The 20849-nt window shown below is 43.1% G+C and overlaps 1 protein-coding gene across 1 annotated transcript; it reads left to right on the top strand.

Moving 5' to 3' along the window:
* Window positions 1-3190: 3190 nt before the first annotated feature.
* Window positions 3191-19630, top strand: Ntan1 (N-terminal asparagine amidase). Its single transcript, XM_005391059.1, has 10 exons — window positions 3191-3353; window positions 11600-11702; window positions 11779-11844; window positions 12149-12257; window positions 14093-14166; window positions 15145-15198; window positions 15707-15760; window positions 16961-17058; window positions 18857-18970; window positions 19290-19630. The coding sequence occupies exons 1-10, from the start codon at window positions 3273-3275 to the stop codon at window positions 19464-19466; spliced, it is 930 nt and encodes a 309-aa protein (XP_005391116.1). The 5' UTR covers window positions 3191-3272; the 3' UTR covers window positions 19467-19630.
* The last annotated feature ends 1219 nt before the right edge of the window (window positions 19631-20849 follow it).

The raw sequence follows: 20849 nt of genomic DNA on the forward strand, positions 1-20849 counted from the left end.
TTGAAAGAAAAGTGGAGGTCCAGGTAAAGGTAATTCATGTTCACGAAGTGTGTTTGGGCTTTTGTAAAGCACAAGACAGTATATTACCCTTTGACTCCCAAGCATTCTGTTAGAATGAACTTGCTCATTTACACCAGTTACATTTGGTTTTGACCAGTATCATTTGGGGTTTTTTGCAATGTTTCTCAGTTATTTGGTGGAATGGTTTGCTATCAGCAATATTCCTGCTGACTCCATCTAAAGGCTGTGCACATCATCGATGCAACTTAATGAAATTCTTCTGGAGCAAGTCTCCATACTTTTATAACACTGAGAGAAAAGTCTCAACCTTGCTTTGAACAACTTTGTACAAGCGCTTCCAAAGTCCATTTGAACCTTGAGTGTATTTCCCTTTCCTTCCTTATGTGTATACTTTGTGTATTTGTGAAAAGTATATTTATTATCTGCCATGTCTGTTTATTTCAAGGCAAACAGTATTTTCTTGATCACAAATATTTTGTAAAGAAATACTATTTCTTTCCTAGGGCTTTTGTATATATGTACTCTCGTATAATCACATTGATGGCAATGTAGAGTTTGACTTTCAGTCTGTAAATAACGTTTTTGGAAAAAGGAAATCTTTATTGCTTTAAAAATTTTTGGATATTGGTGATTTTCTTTTGGCGACTTGATTCAAACTCATTTTAGAACCTTTAAGGTTCTCTTTTTTAACTGCTGACAAAAACATGGATTTTTGTATACAGGATGAAATAAGTAAATGAAATTGTATCCACAGAAATTAGTGGGAAGTGAGTGGGGTCTCTGGCTTGGAAAGTAATTATAATATAGAATGTATTCATACAAATAAGTCTTACTTTTAAAGGGGGTTGAGAAAAATATCCATTGTAAAAATACAACAATATGGTTAATCTGGAACTTTTATTCTTACATCAATAAAGAAGGGTACCTTAATAAAAAAAGGCTTCTCAGGTAAACATTCTTTTGATGTATGTGTATGTGTGCGGTAAACTGCTTGAGTCTTCACTGTTAAAGGGGAGCTGTCACTAGTGTATACTTTGAGAGTGTTCAAAAATGAACGACACAGTGTAATGAGGATGGCTTCCATGTTATTTCATGTGAAGTGCCCACAACTTTCCCTGAGCACACCCAGCCACACAGGCCTGAGTAGGTACAAGGAAACAAACACCTCTCCAAAGAAAATTACATGCTTTGGAAAAACATCTATAGAAAAATAGTGAAATACCCTTGAAATTACATGAACATAATGGCACTGGGGGCAGGTGAGCAAGATGATTTTTCTTATTTAAGCAGGTAACTTAGTCCAGGACTCAGACACAGTCTGGAGCACTGATGGTGAACCTTTTAGAGCTTTCAGTGATAATAAACAGCAGGCTGCAGGAGAGTGCCATAGGTTTGCCACTCCTGGTCTAGAGATTCATAAACCTGAAGTTACTTGGGGAAAAAAAAAAATCACCTAAAAGTTAAAAACCATTTTGTGGGCCAGGGATATAGCTCAGCAGCACAGTGCCTGCCTGGCAAGTGCAAGGTCCTGAATTTGAGTCCCAGTACCAAAAGAAAAAAGATAAAGCCTGAAAACCATTTTGTGTTTTTGAGACAGGGTCTCACTATGTAGCTCACTATGTATTAAACTCACTCCCCAAGATCCTCCTGCCTAAACTCATCCAGTTCTGGGATTGCAGGTATCCACCACCACATTCACCAGGCTTGGAGAGACGTTAAGTAACTTGGTCAAAAGTTACACAGCTTATAATTGATCACTCTGGATTGTAACCTTGCTTTTAACCCACATATTCCTGCTTGGGATTTACATAATTTTACTAGCATTACAAATTGCTTATAGCCCTCTTGTCTAGGAATATATTAAGGTGGTATCACTAGCTTACAGTATTATTTGTAAAACTTTTGGCAAGTTGAAGCCAACTTATAATAGGTGTTGATACCTCCATGTTCTGGTACAAACTTTGAGCAAATGTTCTCACGTGGGTGTAGGGGTAATAATACAGAGAAGTAATTTCCTGATAGCAAGAAATAAAATTATTTTGGGTAAGAAGTTGAGTAAGCTGGCCTGGGACCATTCCTGAGTGTCTTCTACAGTCACTTTTCTAAGTACTGGTGTTTTTGTAGAATGGGGCCTGTAAACTGAGGGAAGATTGGATGCAAAAGACAGATGATGAAGTTCCTGCCCTGTGTGAGGCGGAAAGTTGGGACTGTCTAAACAGTACCTGAGGTCTTAGAACAGTCCGATGGGGAGACACCTCCCACCGTGGGTGCCTCTCCTCAGAGCAGTAGCTGTTTCCCAAGAGTCCCCAGCCCATTTGTGTTGTGTCCATGCGCTTTAAGCACCACGTATTACTGACGATTTTGTGTGCCTGTGTGTTGGAACTCAACCCAGGGCCTTTGCAGTTGACTTACACACCCAGTCCTTTTTAATTTTTAGGCAGGGTGTTGGCTAAATTCTCCAGGCTGGCCTCAAAGTCGTGATCCTTCTGCCTTGGTCACCCAGAGTGCTGGGGTTAGAGGCAAGCGCCAGGACTGAGTGTGGGTTTAGCACAGTAAGGGCCTATTTTCTCAGTTTAAGACAGTTTACGTCAAACAGCATGGTGGCACATGCCTGTAATCCCAACACTAGGGAAGGTGACGCAGGAGTTTAGCCTGGAGTTCGAGGCCAGCCTAGGCTACAAAGTGAATCCAAGGCCAGCTTGAACTACATGGGCAAACTCTGTCTCAAAAGAAAAGGATGGTTTCCCTCAGTTTGTTGTGTAAAAATCCTGTGGGGCAGACACTCCCAAACTCAAACTTGAGTAAGGTCACTCATCGGAGGAAAGGTGGGGCAGGGCCTTAAAGTGAAGCTGGCCAACCCAAAATCCGCCCTCGGGCCGGAGCCGGACCAGACTGCCACTCCGAGTGCAGAGCGTGAGCAGAGAGCCCCCCAATGTTCGCAGCTGCTCCACGTGCCCCGCCCTGGCTCCCTCCCTTTCCAGGCTATATTTCCCTGCGCCCCTTGCGGGGGAGGCCGACTGGGGCCAGCTCTGGCTCTAGTTCCGCGTTTGGACCACATTTCCCGTGAGATTTTGCGCCCTCCTGCTGTCCCCCGGCTTCTTCGAGCGCTGCCTCCTTCCGGACTACACTTCCCAGCAACGTCCGCGGCGGGGCGGGAGGACGGGAAGTGGCGGTCCGAAGGCGGGGCCGGTGGCGGCGCCGGACTCGGGAGGCGCGAGCCTGCCAGGAGCCATCCGACTGCTGTCTCCGTTATGCCGCTGCTCGTGGACGGGCGGCGAGTGCGGCTGCCGCAGTCCGCCGGGGAGCTGGTTCGAGCGCACCCGTCTCTGGAGGTGAGTGGGCTCCAGGCGGGAGCTTCGGGGCCTGCCCGAGGGGACCTGCCAGGGGGCGCGAGCTGTGCTCACCCCGCCGCCGCCGCTCTCGCCCTTCCCTCTGCGAGTTTAAACTTGGCACATTCGGAACCTGGCCCCGAGGGCCCACTTCTGTTTTCACTTAGGGATCCGCGAAGCTTTTGCCTTCTCCAGACCTTAGAGGGCATCTGTTGAGGCCCCTCTTTTACAGAAGAGGGGACGGGACCCCCGTGTTAAGTGACTTGCGTAGGGTCGCACAGCACCGCAGCTTGAGGACGCGTCGGGACCCCGTTCTCTGGCGATGCCTCCCCGAATTGCGTAGTTGATTGCGGAGTTAGGCAAATCTGGGTGCCCGCCTTTGCTCACTGGCACACGCAGGGGACCCCTTCCCCCGTTTGTGGTGAGCGTTGCGTGGTCCTTGGGTTCTCGGAAAGTAGGGGGTTGGCCCATGGTGGGCTGCAAACAGAGTTCGGGCAGAGGTATCCCGGCGGGGTCCCCTAGTTCTTTTCCTCTTATGCTTCTACTCTCGGAGCATAAAGCACCTGGTTATTTTTAGCCCAAAGAAAGGGCTCTCCTTTCGCTCAGCTGGGCCTGGTGAGGACCACGCCCTGATGGAAGAGTGGGGGTTGTCTTTGTTTTTCCAGATCTCTGAACCCCTAGTCCATGCTCACGCAGGGAATGTTGGGAACAGGGTCAGTGGTGTAAAAGACAATGCGGATCAAACATCCCACGTGCCACAGATCCAGTTGAAGTGGAATTAGCCCGCCCCGCTGATTTCAGAGATTAATGTTGACGTACTAATATGTGTTGGGCACTTGTACCAACCACAGTCCAACTCTCAGCATATTCACAGTCTAGTAGGGGAAATTTTTTAAATCACAGAAATGGCCCATATATAAAGTGTTAAGTGCCATAAAGAAATAGTGCCCCCTGTCATTCTGATGGAAAGCAGATGAACAGGAGGAGTCAGCGTCTGTGGGGCTAGGGAAAGCTGCAAAGGTTTCTTTTGGAGTAGCTGTACAAGTTTGTTATTTGTTTAAAGTTTGTTCTTTTGCCAGCAACCTTTTTTTTTTGTTTATTTGCCCCTTGATCTGACCCCCAGATGTAAGCTTCCTGAAGGCACATAGTGTCTTCACCTTTGTGCCGTCAGAGCCTTGGGCAGTCCCTGAGTTGACTTTGATCTCTGTCAGTACTTTTTAGTAAAAGAACGCAGTGACCCCTGAATATGATCTGCAAGATAACAAAGAATTCTTAACAAGGAGAAGGTGGGCAACTCTGCGGGCTTCTTCTCAATTTGAACCTCCAGACAATTGCAATATCACCTAATTCGTGTTGTGCTGGACATTCTGCTGTGTCACTTGTACTTTGTCACTGTCACAGTGTTAACTATGAAGTCAGGAGTAGTACTAACCAAGAAAAAAAAAAAATTCAGCCACCTAAAATATTTAGGTTACCTTACTTCTGTGACTGAACATGATTGTGGTAAAATGTTAGATCAGTGTCCAGGCCAGCTCAAAAAGTGTGGACTCAGGGATATGGTGACATGCCAGGGCCTCTCCTCTCCCACGAAGGTTTTGGCCTATTTAAGGAGACTTGGCTTAGAAACCTGTATCATGGGGACCCATTCATGTTACCAGATCACAGAGGAGGGACCAGATGGGCAGCAGGGGGGCCATGTGGGGAGTGGACTGGCAATTTGCCCTGGCCCATGGAGTATAAGAAGAAGGGAAATAAAGCTCAAGAGGGAAGTTCCTAACATGCATATTGAAGACTCCATGGATCTTTCACCTTACTAGTAATGGGGAGAAAAAAGTTTTAATTATTTTTATTTAAAAAGCAGTGTGTACTCTTCATAGGGAAGTAAGAAATATAAATATTAAGGAAAGATCAACTTTGGTCATAACCATGCCTCACATTTTGGTGAATGTCTTTTTTTTTCTTTTTTTTTTTTTTGTACTAAGAATCGAACTCAGGACCTTGTGCTTGCCAGGCAGATGTTGTGCCACTGAGCTATATCTCCAGACCCTCTTTTTATTTTTTTTATTTTTTTGAGACAGGGTCTTGATGTGTGGTTCAGGCTGGTCCCAAATTTACTATGTAGACCAGGCTGGCCTTGAACTCCAGGCAATCCTCCTGTCTCAGCCTCCCAAGTGCTGGGATTACAGATGTGCACCACTCTGCCCAGCCTTGATGAATATCTTTTAACAGAAGTTTTCCATAGTATGTGATAGACTTTTTTAAAATGGTAGTGTATATTGTTTTCTCATGTTTCTTTCTCATGCAACAGCATGTTGTATGTAATACCAACAGTAGTGAGCCTGTGATTAACATATGCAACCTCTCCCTTTATCTCCGGTTTTGCTTTCTGTAATTTTAGTTACCAGGGTCAGCCACAGTCCAAAAATACTGAACTGAAAATTCCAGAAAAAAATTATAAGTTTTAAATAACTTTTATTACAGAATATTGTTAGGATTGTTTTATTTTACTAATCTTATGCCTAATTCATAAATTAAACTTTATCATAGGTACATGTGTATGGATAAACATATAGTATATATAAGGTTTGGTTCTGTCCTTGGTTTCCAGGCACGCACTGGGTGTTTTGGAACATATACCCCTGTGGGTAAGGGAGGACTACTATAATAATAACAGTAACACGGTGAAGCTTTGTGAGCACTACTGGCCTGTGAAATGAGTGAAGTTGCTATCCTCGGTTTACAGAGGACACTGAAGGATCAGAGGTTGAATGACTTGTCCAAGGTCCCATATCCTGTAAGTGATAAAGCCAGGACTGGAACCTAAATTCAGTGTAGTAGCCACGAGGCACATGTGACTGTTTAATTAAGTAGAATTCAGGAATTAGTTCTTCAATCACAGGAACCACTTTTTGGGTCTCAGAAGTTGCACTCAGCTCCTGCGTGGAACAGTGCAGATACAGATTGTTGCTACACAAAGTTCACTGGACAGCAAAAGATGCAGCTTTCACTCCTCTCTAGCCCCACCATGTCTTATTCAGTAGTTTCTGGAATTCCACAGTGTGAATGCATCATAACTTAGTTTGCCTTTATTTATTTTTCTGTGGTGCTGGGGATGGAGCCCAGGTCCTCGCACATGCAAGGCAAACATTCTACCACTGAGCTGTACCCGCAGCCTCGCACACAAGATGTTTCCAGTGGTTCACCAGTGTGGACATTCTCAGACCTAGTCTTTGTAAACAGATTCAGGTTTATGAACACAAAAGTGATGAAACAAAATCACTCTTTGGAGGTGATGGGGCTGGCAACCAGTGGATAGGACAGACTAGGGCAAGGTCAATCTCAGATGGTATTGTAGTCAGAGTTTGCAAGGGAAAGGATTTAATACAGAGCATATAACTTAGGGGATTATTTTAAAACGGTTACCCACAGAGTCAAATGCAAAAAAGTGCAGGAGATCTGTCCATACACTAGAGTCCCAAAGAGTCCAGCTGAGGGCCTGGATCCCACAGCAGTGTCCTGCATGAGTCCATCCGAAGACCTAGACCTTGTCCTCCACAAGCCCAACTAGGGGCCTAGAGCCCACAACGTCTCATGCAAGTCTGTATCAAGGATCTGCACTGGGAAGGCCCAAAGGTCAGTGGTGGAAGCTAGGAAATCTGTGCCAGTGTGATGAAGGATCTGTGCTAACAGGCTGAGGGATCTGCACTGGAGCCAGAAAGTGATGCTCAGAGTTAGGACCAGAACTCCTGCGAAAAGAACTGCAGCCATCCTCAGCAGGAGTGAGGACTAAAGCTCCTCTGACAATCAGAGCAGCCAGGTTCATATCAGGAAAGCCAGTGCGACAAGCTTCTTCAGGAGAATCAACAGTGTACCATCTTCCCCTCGAGTCTCTTTTTAGGGTGTTGGCAACAATCCTCAGGTGGGCCTTCCACACCCAGCACCATGCTAATTCAGTCTAGTTGCGTGTTCCAGTTGACTGTTAGTTAACCCACCACAGATGGGAAAGGTTGACAATCACCCATTGGTGAGCTCTATTTAGGGACCAGGTCCAGTCTAAGCCCATTACAGACCCTCTCTTTGTTAATTCTCACCAACCTAACAAGGTAGGTATCATCATGCCCATTTAGCAGAGAAGTAGTAGAAGCAGAGGACCAGCAGTGTGCCTGCAAGCACTTGGCTGGTGTCATGCTGGATCTATTGCTCATAAATTATGTTGCAATGTTGTATTTGTGGTGCTGGCGATGGAACCCAGGGCCTCATGCATTCTAGGCAAATGCTGTACCACTGAGCTACACCCCCAGCCCCACAGTAACAGAAATAAGACAAAGAAGGACTGAACTAAGGTATGATGGTGGGAAAGAAGTCTCAGTTGTCACACTTGTGAATAATTTCTCACACACCACTGTGTTTCACAGTCTGTGAAGCAGTTTCACACTTGCTGTGCTAGGCATGGTCTAGGGCAATGATGATGAATCTTTGAGAGCTGTCAGTGATACATCCTGCTGCAGCATGCATGCCATAAGTTTGCCACCACTGGTCTAGCATAAGAGACATCCCCAAGGTTACAACTAAGTGACTGACTTGGACACAGTTCAGCAAACCACAATTCACCTACCAAATCCTGTTTGTGTACAGCTCTGTAAGCCAAGAAAAGGCTTTCCATTTTTAAATGGTTAGAAAAAAATCAAAAGAGTTATTGTATTTCATGATGTGAAATTACATGAAATTCAAATTTTGATGTCTCCTCTAAATAAAGTTTTATTGGAACACAGCCACACCTGATATTATGTGTATCTGTAATTGTTTTGATGCCACAGCAGCAGAGACCACACAGTTTAATATTTACTATCCCTCTTTAAAAATTTTTTCTCGTAAAAATTCCCAGGTTAGGAAAATTGTGCCACTGAGTAGGACTTGGTGGATGAAGATGAGGGACCCAGGGAGGATTTTTTTTTTAGTACATATTAGTATCCAAAGAATATTAGAAGTTGAGAAAACGGGCTGCTTTTGTTTCAGAAAGTACATAGTGATGTTGGAGCTGTGTGTTTTCCCAATGAGAAGTTAGACTATACATTTTGTATATCTGAAAGAGCATGTCTGTACTGTTTTTCATTTTGTAGCATCAATTCTGATCATTTTGCTTTTATTTCTTTGGGAACTAGTAGGAGCTGTGTTGAGAGAAATGATTTTTGGTCTTTATGAAAGTGATAACTCATTTGTCACAACTGCTTTTGGGTGGTGACCCAGCTGTGAAAATAAGTCTTAAAAAGTTTGCCTTTATCCCTTCCTTCCCCAAAGAACAAAGCAGAAGGTAAGTATTAAAGGAATAATAAAGAAGGAAATCTGGATTTTCTTTCATGTTACTATTAACTCAGGTGAGGTAAGAAGTGGTTTGAAAATGAAAAGTGGCCACTGATAGATTTTCAGAGTTTTAAAACAACTAGCCACATTTATTTCTTTCTATAGCATGCATAGTTGCCAGGCCTGGTGGAGTGTGCGTATAGTTGCAGGATTCAGGAGGCTGAGGCAAGATGATTGTGAGTTTTGAGGCCAGCCTGGGCTGCATAATAAAAGCCTCTCTCAGAAAAACAAAACAGGGCCAGGGATGTAGCTCAGCGACATAGCACCTGCTTGGCAAGACTAAGATTCTAAGTTTGATTCCTAGTACTTAAAAAAAAAAAAAAAAAAAGGCAAAGTTGTGTTACCAGTCTCATTTTACTCTGGATTTCACTAAATTCTTAGTTCATTTCTTTTTGTTTTTATTTGTTTTCCGATGTTAGAGACCAGACCCAAGGCCTTGAAATTCTTTTAAAAAAATTTTGTTTTTAATGAGACAGGATCTTACTCTATAGTCCAGGCTGGCCTTGAACTTGGAGAACCTGCCTGAGCTTCCTGAGTGCTGGCATTACAAATGTGCACCACCACACTCAGTTAAGGCCTTGTACTTCTTTTTTCTTTTTCTTTTTTTTTTCTTTTCCTTTTTCCACCCTCCCTCCCTTCCTCTTTCTGTACTAGGGATTGAACCCAGGACATCCACACTCAGTATGTTGTCCCCAGCCTTTTTTATTTTTAATTTTGAGACAGGGTCTTGCCAAGTTCCCCCTGCAGGACTCTATCTTGCAATCCTCCTGCCACGGACTCCCAGAGTGCTGGGATTACAAGCATACATTGCCATACCCGGCTTCACTTCTTAAATTGAGGGGCTTCTCATGTTATTTACAGCTTTGCTCTCAATTAATGGAAATTCATTAAAAAAAAAAACAATGAATAACTACTCAAGCTGATCATTAAATTTCACACATCTTATGCTGCCCTGTAAACCTATTCTGGAAGGCTAAGGCAAGATGATGACAGATTTGAGCCCAGCCTGGGCAATTTAGTGACTGAGATTCTATCTCCAAAAAAGATAGGTTGGGGATGTAGCTCAGTGCAAAAGCCCTGGGCTCAGTCTTTTTTATTTTATTAAGTAATTGGATATAAACTTAAGTTAGCACCAGACTTGAGAAATAACAAGAAGCCTATATATAAAACTAAAATTGTTCTCCAGTGTAGGCATTACACACTACTCTGTATTTACACAATTTGAATAAGTTTACTTACTGAGTTTGTTGGAGTCAGAAGAAAATTTTGATACTTTTTGGTTTTTTGTTGAGAAGGTATCCAATGGTATAGCTCAGGCTGGCCTTGAACTTGCAACAGAGTTCAATCCCAGAGTTCTAGGATTACAAGTGTGTGCCACTATACCAGGCTGGGAATTATGATACATTTTAGGGTAACAATTCTTTTTTTTGGTACTGGGAGTTGAACTCAGAACCTTATGCTTTCCAGGCAGGTACTTGTGCCACTGAGCTATATCCCCAACCCAGTGATATATTTTAGTGTTATATCAGCTTGATATTTTTGTTTGTTGTTTTAAGACAGGAGGGTCTCACTGTGTAGTTCAGACTGGCCTCAAACTCGTATTGATCCTCCTGCCTCAGCCTTCTGAGTGTAGGGATTACAGGCATGTACCACCATGTCCAGCCAGTTTGACATTTTTGAAAAAAAAAAAAAAAAGTTTAAACTTTCCTGAAAGAATTTACCCACCCAAGTTCTGTTCTGTTCTGTTCTTTGGATTGAATCCAGGGCCTTGGGTCTGTCAGGCAGCTATTCTACCTCTGAGCTACATCCCTAGACCTTATGTTCTTCTGCTTTTTTAACTTTTTTTTTTTTTTTGGTGGTACTTGGAATTGAACACAGAGCTTTTGCATCCCCATATCCCACTTTTTTATTTTTAGGTATTCGCTAGTTTGCCCAGACTGGGTTTAAATGAACTTGTGGTCGTCTTACCTCAGCCTCCCAGAGTGCTGAGATTACAGGCATGTGCCAGGACACCAGGGTTTTGTTTTTTTTTTTTTCTTGTATAAACATTTATACAAATCTTTGACACTTAGCATTAACAAATCCTTCATAAATTCACATATCCCTTTTGCTACTTTAACAATAATGCCCTCATAGGGCATTTAGAGGCTAGAGCAATGACAGCAGTAGTTACTCATGTTTGCTATGGCCCAGTCATACTTCTGATGGAGAATTTCTTTCTAGTATTTTTCCTGTGTATAAGCATTTTACCATGATTGTATTAACAGCACATTTATGCCCCTTTTACAAACTTTATAGTTTTGTGTTTTGTCCCTCACTTAACATTTCAAAACTATTTTTCCTCAATTTTCATGACTATGCAGTTAGTGTTTGAGTTGGTTCTACATAATTTGCTTAAGTTTTTGGTGGTTCGCAGCTTTTTGCTGGTCTAAGTAACACAGTGATGTGCCCATTTGTTTCCCAAGTGCAGATTTCCAGCTGTCCATTACTGGATGTGGGGTGAGGGATGCCCTTCCGCATCTCCTCATGGAGGAAGTGAAGGAGGGCTGTGTGGTGTGGGTCGTCCAGCCACTCTTCTGCCACAGTCCGATTATCTGTGCTAGGGAAGTGGTCAGGAGCCTCACACTCTGTAGTAAAGAACTGTGATAAGGATCCTTACATCATACTTTATAGGTATTAAAATCTTGTTTTATAGGTTAAAAAGTTTGTTTCCTTTGCATTATTCCAAATGAATGTTACTTAGCCTTTGTCAAATGGTGCACACACACACCTCTCAAACACACTAGCTTACTTCCCACTCAGAGTACACTTTGGCTCTCTCCACCTTCAGTTACTCAACCCTCACTAATTTACATCACTATTTTATTTTTTTTTTCTTAATTAAACAGGAAAGAGCCAGACTTCTCAGAGGTCAGTCTGTTCAACCAGTGGGACCCCAGGGCCTTCTGTATGTTCAGCAAAGAGAGCTTGCAGTGACCTCCCCAAAGGATGGTAGGTTAGGAAGCAGTGAATTGGGCATTATCCCAAAAGGCTACTGGATATTTTATTTTATTTCTTTTTTAAACAGGCTCCATCTCCATTCTGGGTTCTGATGATGCCACCACTTGTCACATTGTGGTCCTGAGGCACACAGGTATGATGAGAGAGGTGAAGGAAACTATTGCTTAAACCAGCCCAACAATGTGGGATCATTTAATTTCTCAATATGAGTTTCCTGGTGTCTGATTTGAAGGCTGACTTCACTCACCTCCTTTCTGGTCTGCATGGTATCTCCCTGGTGCCCTGGTCAAAATGGGTTGGCTGGGCAGCACCGACTTTTCTCTTTTTTTCTTATAGGACATTCAAAGATGAGGCAGCCGAATGGACAGGAGGCATCCTGGCTTGCTTCTCGAGTTCTCATCAGAAATAACCTGAGTCATTTTACCCTTGTTCTTCAGGTAATGGGGCTACCTGCCTGACACATTGTGATGGAACTGATACCAAAGCCGAAGTCCCCTTGATCCTGAACTCTGTAAAGTCATTTTCTGACCATGCTCAGTGTGGAAGGTGAGCTGCACACCACTTTGTTACATGAATTGGAAACTGTGGGATTGTGCAGGGGTGATAGCTGTGGATACTGTTTCAGAAACATGTGATATCACCACCACCATCTTGTTCCCCTAGAGAAAAGGTGGCACAGTGTTGGCACTGCAGTAGCAGCTGTTGAGTGAATGGACAGTGGATACAGACGAAGAGTCAGGGCTGGATTTTAAATGAACGGTTTGACTTTAAACTGGAAATCCCTGTTTCAGTGACAGGGCTCAGCTGTTACTTTGTTACAACCCAGATGTATGAGGCATAACATTAGGTTACTTGATGAAAAGCTTCCCATGAGCAACACTTATTATAGGGGCCAGGGACATCTGCCCTCACTGTGTCCATGCTCTGAGGCAGCGTGGGATGTTGAGTGGTGAGGACATCAGTGGTTTCAGCGTGGACTGCTGGGCTGAAGCTGGCCCCTGACCTGTCTGTCCCCACAGCATCTCATCCTTTCTCTCCCAGCCCTGTGAGGGGCAGATTCCCTCCTTCCTGTCATTACATAGACTTGGCTCACATGTGATCTGTAGCCGCTGAGAACTAGACCATGTACAAGTGTTTAAGGGACACTGTCACTTTCGCTACTGCAACACCACTGACGTCAGTCAGAGAATTTTTTTTTCTCTTTTTTTGGTGTTAGGGGTGGAGCCCAGGGCCTTCTGCATGCTAAGTATGTGTTCTGATGAACTGTGCCCCCAGCCCTGATGTTTGCATTTTAGTGTCCTGGCTGGCTGTGTGCCACAGCCCAGGTTGCTTCATGGGTGTATGACCTATGCAGTTGAAAAACTTTTCATTTTGCACTGGGGTCTGCAGACTGTGTAGTCAGGCCTCACTCCGTGATTCTGGGAATGTGGGTATCAGATGTTCCTTATCTGTTCATAGATTTGGTCACTCTGGAAGTTAGGAGGCAAACCTGGCATTCTAATGGCAGCAAAGTCACAGTAGTCCCTGCCTCCCTTACTATTTAATGTTTCTTATGAGGCAGGCACTGGATGTTGCACTTTGTTTAGGTACACACAATTTCTGGCTTATTCCTTGGGATTTATCTCGGTAGAAGGCAGCACGAAGTATGGCAGCACTTTCCCCCAGGATCACTTCTGCGGATGGTTGTGGGATATGGGAAAAAATGAGTATGGGAAACATGGGGCCAAACAAAATTAGTTTGGTATTTTCCAGTGTAGGAGTTGTCTGCTGTGCTTTCCTGTGCTCATGTATACTGTGACTGCCAGGGAGGGGCCGTGCTAGGTAGGCAGTATTCAGTGGAAGACACTGGGAAAATACACACACACACACACACACACACACACACAGTCCCTCTCCTGCCAAGATGGGGTGGCTATTAGAGGTGGGAGCACCCTCCAAGTATCTGCTTACCAGAAAACTCTTGATAACCAGGTCTCCCCCTTCTTTCTCATACCCCAGTTCCTCTGGTAAAGGCATTAAGAGACTTCTGGAAGTGTCCTACTTGGGGTGGGCAGGCAATGTGGTATGGTCACATTTCTCTAGAGCAGTTTCTCCCCTCTGCATCTAGTGGCATTGCACATGTTCACACAGCCATCCCCTCAGTCATCGGGGCACTTGGGCAGGGTCCTCTGAAGCTTGCAGTAGTCTCTGCAGCCTCTGGACAGCCACACTGGGCAGCCTTATGTGCCCAGTGTGGCCTACAGACTGCATGTATGTGTCATATGTGAAAAAGGCAGAAAGCACCACTGTGGAGCAGGGATTGGTGGAGGCTAAGAAAGCGAAACCAGCACATGTTGGCAGGTGTTGTTCTGGCTCACACCACTGTCCCATCTCTTTCCCAGGCTGGAAGTGCACCTTGTGGGAGGCTTCAGTGATGATCGGCACTTGTCACAGAAACTTACTCATCAGCTGCTTAGTAAGTTTGCTGTTTTAAGTTTGATAAAAATTTAGACGTGTTCGCTTGGGTTAAAAATCCCACAAAGCCAAAGAGGGACACACTTGGAGCAGATGAACAAATGGGGCTGTTTGGCTGGATCTGGATACAGAGTAGATTGATAGTATGGAACTAAGTACCTAGGGGCCAATGAGATGGGGACAGGATTTTCTTTCAAAATAGCAACTGATGCATTCTAGAATAGTAAATCCTCTGAATTATATAAAATAATGGAACTTTTTCTGACAGTATTGTCTAACCTGCAGAAAGTGGAAATACTGATGATACTATTTTTCTCTACTGAATTAGCAAAAAACAAAAAAAGAAGGAGTGAAGAGACTGTTCTTTGTTAACCACCTACCAAGCAGGAGAGCAAGCATAGCACTCGCAGTCCCGGGATGTACATTGGGGCAATCTGTCAGCAAAGCAATCTGGTAGCAGCTTAAGTCTTTAAAAGGTTCATACCCTTTGACCCAGTAATTCTCTAAAGTAACCTAAAAATATGTACAGATTTATGTCCCGAGATGAGGGATAGAACACTGTGTACAATAAGAAATAAACTGGTATCCATCAGTAAAATAATAGTTATGTGGTCACTAAAAAAAAGGATTGAATTATGCACTCCTGTACTTTTCCAAATTTTTTTATAACCTTGATAATCAGGAAAAAAGATTTAAAGTCTCCTCTTACAAATCTCTGTGCCTCCCAAATCTCTGAAAAAATAGGGAAAGCTGAAAGGCTCGGTATCGTCCCGTGAGCATGGGGCTGAGACTCTGCCCGTTGTTCGCAGTCCGGGGTGTGACATCAGCTCACTTGGGTCTGGCCTTAGGCCAGGTGGTGGCCACAGCGGTAGAAAAGCATGCTCAGCTGGCTTCTGTCCCTCCACCCGTCCTTGCTCAGCAGTGTCTTATGCCTGTTAGAGGAACTCTTTAACATCCAGTTTTAAAATTCTAATTATAGGTGAATTTGATAAACAGGAAGAGGACATTCACTTAGTGACATTATGTGTGACGGGTAAGTTGTGCCTTTTCCCAAAACCAATCTGTAGTTTCAGGGACATTTTGCCCTGGGACATTTTGCCTTCACTTGTTTCTGCAGGACCTAGCACCAAGACCTGAGCTGTAGAATCACACATAACTTGTCACTGCTTGGGTGTGTTCCCATGCTTCCTGTGGCTGGCACAGCCTCCAGCCCTTGCCCATGTGAGACTGTGCAGCCTCAGTTCTGATGCTGCACCCCCTGCCCACAGGTCTCTTTGCTTGGGATCTGAATATTGTCATTGCAGAGGAGACCGCTCCATCTTGGGGCAGAGGCAGGGTGTGGAGAGGGCCAGGGCCCTGGCTCTGCGAGTAGCCTTGTTTACACAAGCCTGCTTGGCCAGGACTCTACAGAACATCATCCCTTTCCTTTTCTGTTTTTCCCACTTTGGGAAAAAAAGGCCTTGTTGCCTTTATTATAAAAATAAACACAAGCATTTAGCATTTCTTGACAACTGTAACTTAATTTTTTCTCACTTTCTCAGAGTTAAATGACCGGGAAGAAAATGAAAACCACTTTCCAATAATTTATGGTATTGGTAAGTAATGTGTTAATTTAAGGGTTAGAGGGCTAGTTACACATTGCAAGGCAGGCTTCCGTGAAAGGCTGATTGGGCAAAGTAGTGACCCCACAGCTCTGTGTGTTACAGCCTTGAGTGCAGATCCCAGCTCCTGTATACTTAGTGTGAGGACCTAAGCAGGTAAGTCCTGCACCCCCTGCTCTAACCTGTACGAAACTGTGGTAATGCTCGTAACTTAAGACTGAAAGAAAATAGGTACCACGTGTACAGCACAGATTGTGCCTACGCACCTGCAGGGTCTCTGGCAGGCCTGTTCTTGGAGGTACAGGCGTGCTTTTCTCTAGCTAGTGCTCTAGAGTGAGTAACAGGACATTTGATCTTTGTGTACTTTACAGAAGAGGTAAGGTTTTGATTGAAAACAAAGGTCATACAAAAGAAAGCGTACAATTGTCATGCTAAGAGAGTCTAAACCCTCCTCCCTCTACCACAACCCTAAAGATCCTGAAGATGTAGCCTGAAATGGGCTGTATTTGTGCAGGGCTTCTTTCTGCAATATTTTGTTTAGTGTGTGGTGAATACACAGGTGCTTGATACTTTACTCTCTAACTTTTGTGTATCTAAATACATGGCACTTTGGTTCACAAACTTGATTCTTTGCACAATTCTGGTCGCAAACTGAGTTGGACAAGAGCCAAATCAAATTCAGTGGTTAGGATTAATGTGGACCTTATAGAGAAATTTCATTCAGGTCTCAGCGGGTTCGGTTTGTAACCAGAATTGTGGAGAGAATTCCGTTTGTGAACCAAGGTAGCACTGTAATACTAAACTGAAAACTGGTGCACTTTGCTATCATCACAGGCCACTCTTGCCCCCTACTGCTGTCCCTCTGCTGTACAGAAATGGGTTTGGTCACAGGGCGGACCAGAGAGGCTGTGCACCTGATGGTGGAACAGTGAGCTTCATACCTGCAAGCAACTCTGGGCTTGGGAGTTTGACCTGGCCCAGCTCAGGCCTTAACTACTATCACCAAACTGCTGGTGACAAGGCTGCCTATTTTCTTTCCACAACAGGAAGGCATAGATACTTCAGTCATTTCATTCAGTCATTTCCATTCTTTTCTCTCCATATCTGGTTCTTTGCGATGGTGCAGAGGCAAGACTGTGCAGATTCTCCACTGTGGTCCTTTTTCAGTTCAAGTCATTCTTTTGTCCCTTGCAGCTGTCAACATTAAAACTGCAGAGATTTTCAGAGCTTCCTTTAAAGATCGAGGCCCAGAGGAGGAGCTGCGTGCAGCACGGGCTCTAGTGGGAGGCCCAGTAAGTGTGAACTCTTACGTTAAGGGGTAGCAGGAATAAGGGATGAACTGCCCAAGCCTTCGGCTTTACAGAAAAGTTTGTCTGCCTCTAAAGCTATAAATTACTAGGGACCCCCACATGTACACGTTCTTTGTTAGAAGAGTAAAGAAAGATTTTAGGTTGTAAGTTCAAGACCCCAGTTGTCTGCCTAGAAGGTGCAAGAGGTGATGTGAGTCCACATTGTCTAGATCCAAAGAGAATGAACATATTTACACTGTCTTAACTTTTGTGTAACCTTTACAAAGAGAGGACAGCAGGAAAGGGAGAAGGGTGGTACTTCCCCCCTGTACTTGGGATTATTCCCCCACCCCACTTTTTATCCCTCACTACTAAGAATTGAACCTGGGGCCTTTCAACCCCAGCCCTTTATTTTTGAGACAGGGTGTTAACTGAGTTGCCCAGGCTGGGCTCAAATTTGTGATCCTTTTGCTTCAGCCTACCAGAGTGCTGGGTTACAGACATGCGTCAGGGATCATAAGTTCTTTTAAACCAAGTAAATGATAAGCACTTTGCTGGAATCATTTCATTTCATTAACCAAAAAGAACGACTAAATCAACTTAAAAGTCTTAATTTCCTTATTTTGGTTATGTGGTACAAGGGATCAGCCCTAGGACCTGGCACATGCTAGGGAAATGCTCTACCAAGTGAGCTACATCCTGGATGCCTTTAAGTATTTTTAAAGTCAGAAAGATAATTCAAGGCCCCTTTTGAGGAATAGGTGAAAGAATTCTTTTAAAATGCTCTGAGTAGAAGGTGTAGCCCAGTGGTAGAGCACTTGTTAGCATGAGTCAGGCCCTAGGTTGGATCCCCAGTAATGTGTATACACACACACACACACACACACAAATTTATTTTTATTTTTTTTGCTCATCATGATGGAACACACCTGTAATCCCAGCATTCTTGAGAGTCTGAAGCAGGAGGATCACAAGATCAAGCCCACCCTGGCCAACTTAGTGAGACTGTTTCAAAATAAAAAATGTGAGGTTCAACCCACAGTACCACACCAAAGTTTAGGGCAGGGAGCCCTCACAGTATGAAAGAATATAAATCAGAAATGAGCTTGTTTGTTGAAACACTGGCATTTTCATTGAAAGATATTTGGAGTCAGTGATTTGTTTTGCCAGACTTAACATTTTTAGAATTCCTTTTGCTATTCCTCAAATAGCATAACCACGTTAATTTACTTAATACTCAGAAGATAGTTAAACCTCAGTAACCAAAACTGAATATTGCTGGTAGATGAAAGTTACTATTGGCAAATTTGGGCAGTTCAGGGAATGGACCATTTGGCAAATTAGCTTTTTAAAAATTTTTGTTATTCCTTTTCTTTTGATGGGGGATCAGCCTTTGTGAGCTTTTCAAGTTGCAAGATGATTAGCTGCTTAAGAGTGTCAGTAAGAGACAGTGTTTGTGGAGAGCACCCACACTAGACACACTGCATTTCAGGTCCAGCTCTGATGCTCACTGCACGGGAACCTGTCAGGTTTTTTTTACTGCAAGTGGAAAGAATTTCATCTCCTTAGAGGACTACTATCAGAACTAAACACAGTGACACATATTACCCACAGTGTGCAGGACCAGACACAGGGAACTATTCGTTCAGTAGGTGGCAGCTTCATTACTATGAGACGGTTTTTAAGCAGCTCATCATCTAGACAAATGCCTTGCCATCAACTACACCAGTGTGCACGGTAATGGGACAGGAAAGAGCAGGTAGATGTCCCTACTTCCTACCTCTAAATCATTCTCTTTCAGATGATTAGCATTTATGATGCAAAGATGGAACAACTTCGAATAGGCCCATATTCCTGGACACCATTTCCACATGTGGATTTCTGGTTACAGCAAGATGACAAGCAAATACTAGAGGTGAGAATTTAGAGGCTGAATAAATCTTAATCTCTGGGCCCTGGCTTCCTCATCTATAAGAAAAAAAAGGATTTAGACTAGATAGCAGCTGCTTTTCCTTCAGTGAGTAGTAGCTGTTTTTGGAAGCCACTAGCAAACTTCATTTTATTTGGGGATAAGTGGTGTCCTCCGTGGAAGTGTGCATAGGTAGAACAGTTAAGCAGTCACCTACACACATCTAGGGAGATGCATGTATTGATTTGAGAACAACCTGATTTAAGAAAACAAGAATAGAGCCAGGTTCCTCTTCTGTCATGCCCACTCTTCTTTCTCCCCCCAGAATCTTTCAACTTCTCCTTTGGCGGAGCCCCCCCACTTTGTTGAACATATAAGATCTACCTTGATGTTCTTAAAAAAATACCCATCTCCAGTGAACACACTGTTTCCTGGAAATAAAGCTCTTCTCTACAAAAAAAATGAAGATGGCTTGTGGGAAAAGATCTCTTCAGGAAGCTAAAAATAGAAATTACCAAAGCAAGCAACTTTTGGCATGACAAAGACAACTGGTGGGGTTTGGAAAGAAAGTGAATTTGGAATCTACATCTGTTGAGTCTTAGGTCTCTTTCTTACTTAGTATCTTTCAAATGACTTTCAAAATAAAATCTTACTTTGGCAATGGCATTTGTTTAGATTTACTTTTTGCTTTACTAAAAAGTCAATGTCCAACCTTTTCTTTTTGGTCAGTAATAATGAGCAGAGGAGAACCTACCTGTCTCACTGGTCTGTAAGCAGGTATTTCAGATACTAAGTATTCCTAATTCTACTACTTAGTGCATAAAAACCAAGTTTGAAAAGTTTTTAAAATGCAGTACAATTTAGTGAGAATTTATACATCTCAATTTTTTTTTTTTTTGCTCAAAAATACTTTTAAAGCTTCACATCCAAAACTGACTTATAACAGGTTTGATCTCACTATTCTCAAATACAGTTCTCTAAGATAATCTGTGGGGTTAAATTTGATCTGAGAATTACACAAAACCACTAATAAATTCATTGTTTTAGGTGTAAGATCATTAAAATGCCCAAATTGTGGTATACATCTAGAAACCTGTTGTTTCTGAAGTTCCTATTAAAAAGGAAGTCACGATGCCTGATTAGTAGGAAGGTATAACTGAGTTCACTGGTAACAATTTGAAGAACCTTTATTGAAACCAACATTCAAATAGTATCTCAAGGGTGAAATTGTTTCAGCAAAACAGATTTAACAATTCCAAATATATATATATATGTATATATATAAATTTAAAAATTAATCTTGTTAAAGGTGATAATTTACCCCTCTCCCATGTTATCTGCTATACTTCATTGCACCAAATAAACAGGGAAGACTTTAAGCTGCACCAAAAAAATAAAGGAAAATTACATTTTGACAAGTGTCAGATGTCAGAAATCACATCAAATCAGGGTAATTATAGGCTTAATGTGGTATAACTAAGGCTTCCCACAGTAGTCCACGAATCCAGTGTGAATTCCCCGCCATCTTAAGCTCTCTCCATTCTTCTGACTTTGCGAAACTAAAAAGGCACAGGGACCCACCTTAGGACAAAGGAAATGATGTAGTACTTTGGGAAGATAGAAACCAGCAAGAATTTAGGGACTTATTTCCAGTCATTTCAGCCTGGGAGGGAGGACTTTTGTAGCTCTTATATCTGAGCAGGACCCCACGGTGAGCTGTGAGTAGAAGAAAACTACAAACCTCTGGAGTGAGACAGTCAAGTATGAACTTACTTTAGCATTCCAACCCATGTAGTGCTGCACAGCATATTAGTATCAGGCTCTTCAGAACAGAAACAAGCATAATCTGCACCTTTGTGCTGATTTAAAAGCTTTACCATATTTA

The sequence above is a fragment of the Chinchilla lanigera genome, unplaced genomic scaffold (genome assembly GCF_000276665.1).
Source record: "Chinchilla lanigera isolate Chin_1 unplaced genomic scaffold, ChiLan1.0 scaffold00041, whole genome shotgun sequence".
NCBI classification, from domain to species: Eukaryota; Metazoa; Chordata; class Mammalia; order Rodentia; family Chinchillidae; genus Chinchilla; species Chinchilla lanigera.

Excerpts from the sequence above, each read along its gene's own strand:
- Ntan1 (XM_005391059.1), top strand. The coding sequence starts at position 3,273 with ATGCCGCTGCTCGTGGACGGGCGGCGAGTGCGGCTGCCGCAGTCCGCC. Across the intron at positions 3,354-11,599 it reads GAGCGCACCCGTCTCTGGAG|GAAAGAGCCAGACTTCTCAG; the intron begins GTGAGTGGGCTC and ends TTAATTAAACAG. Across the intron at positions 11,845-12,148 it reads TGTGGTCCTGAGGCACACAG|GTAATGGGGCTACCTGCCTG; the intron begins GTATGATGAGAG and ends CTTGTTCTTCAG.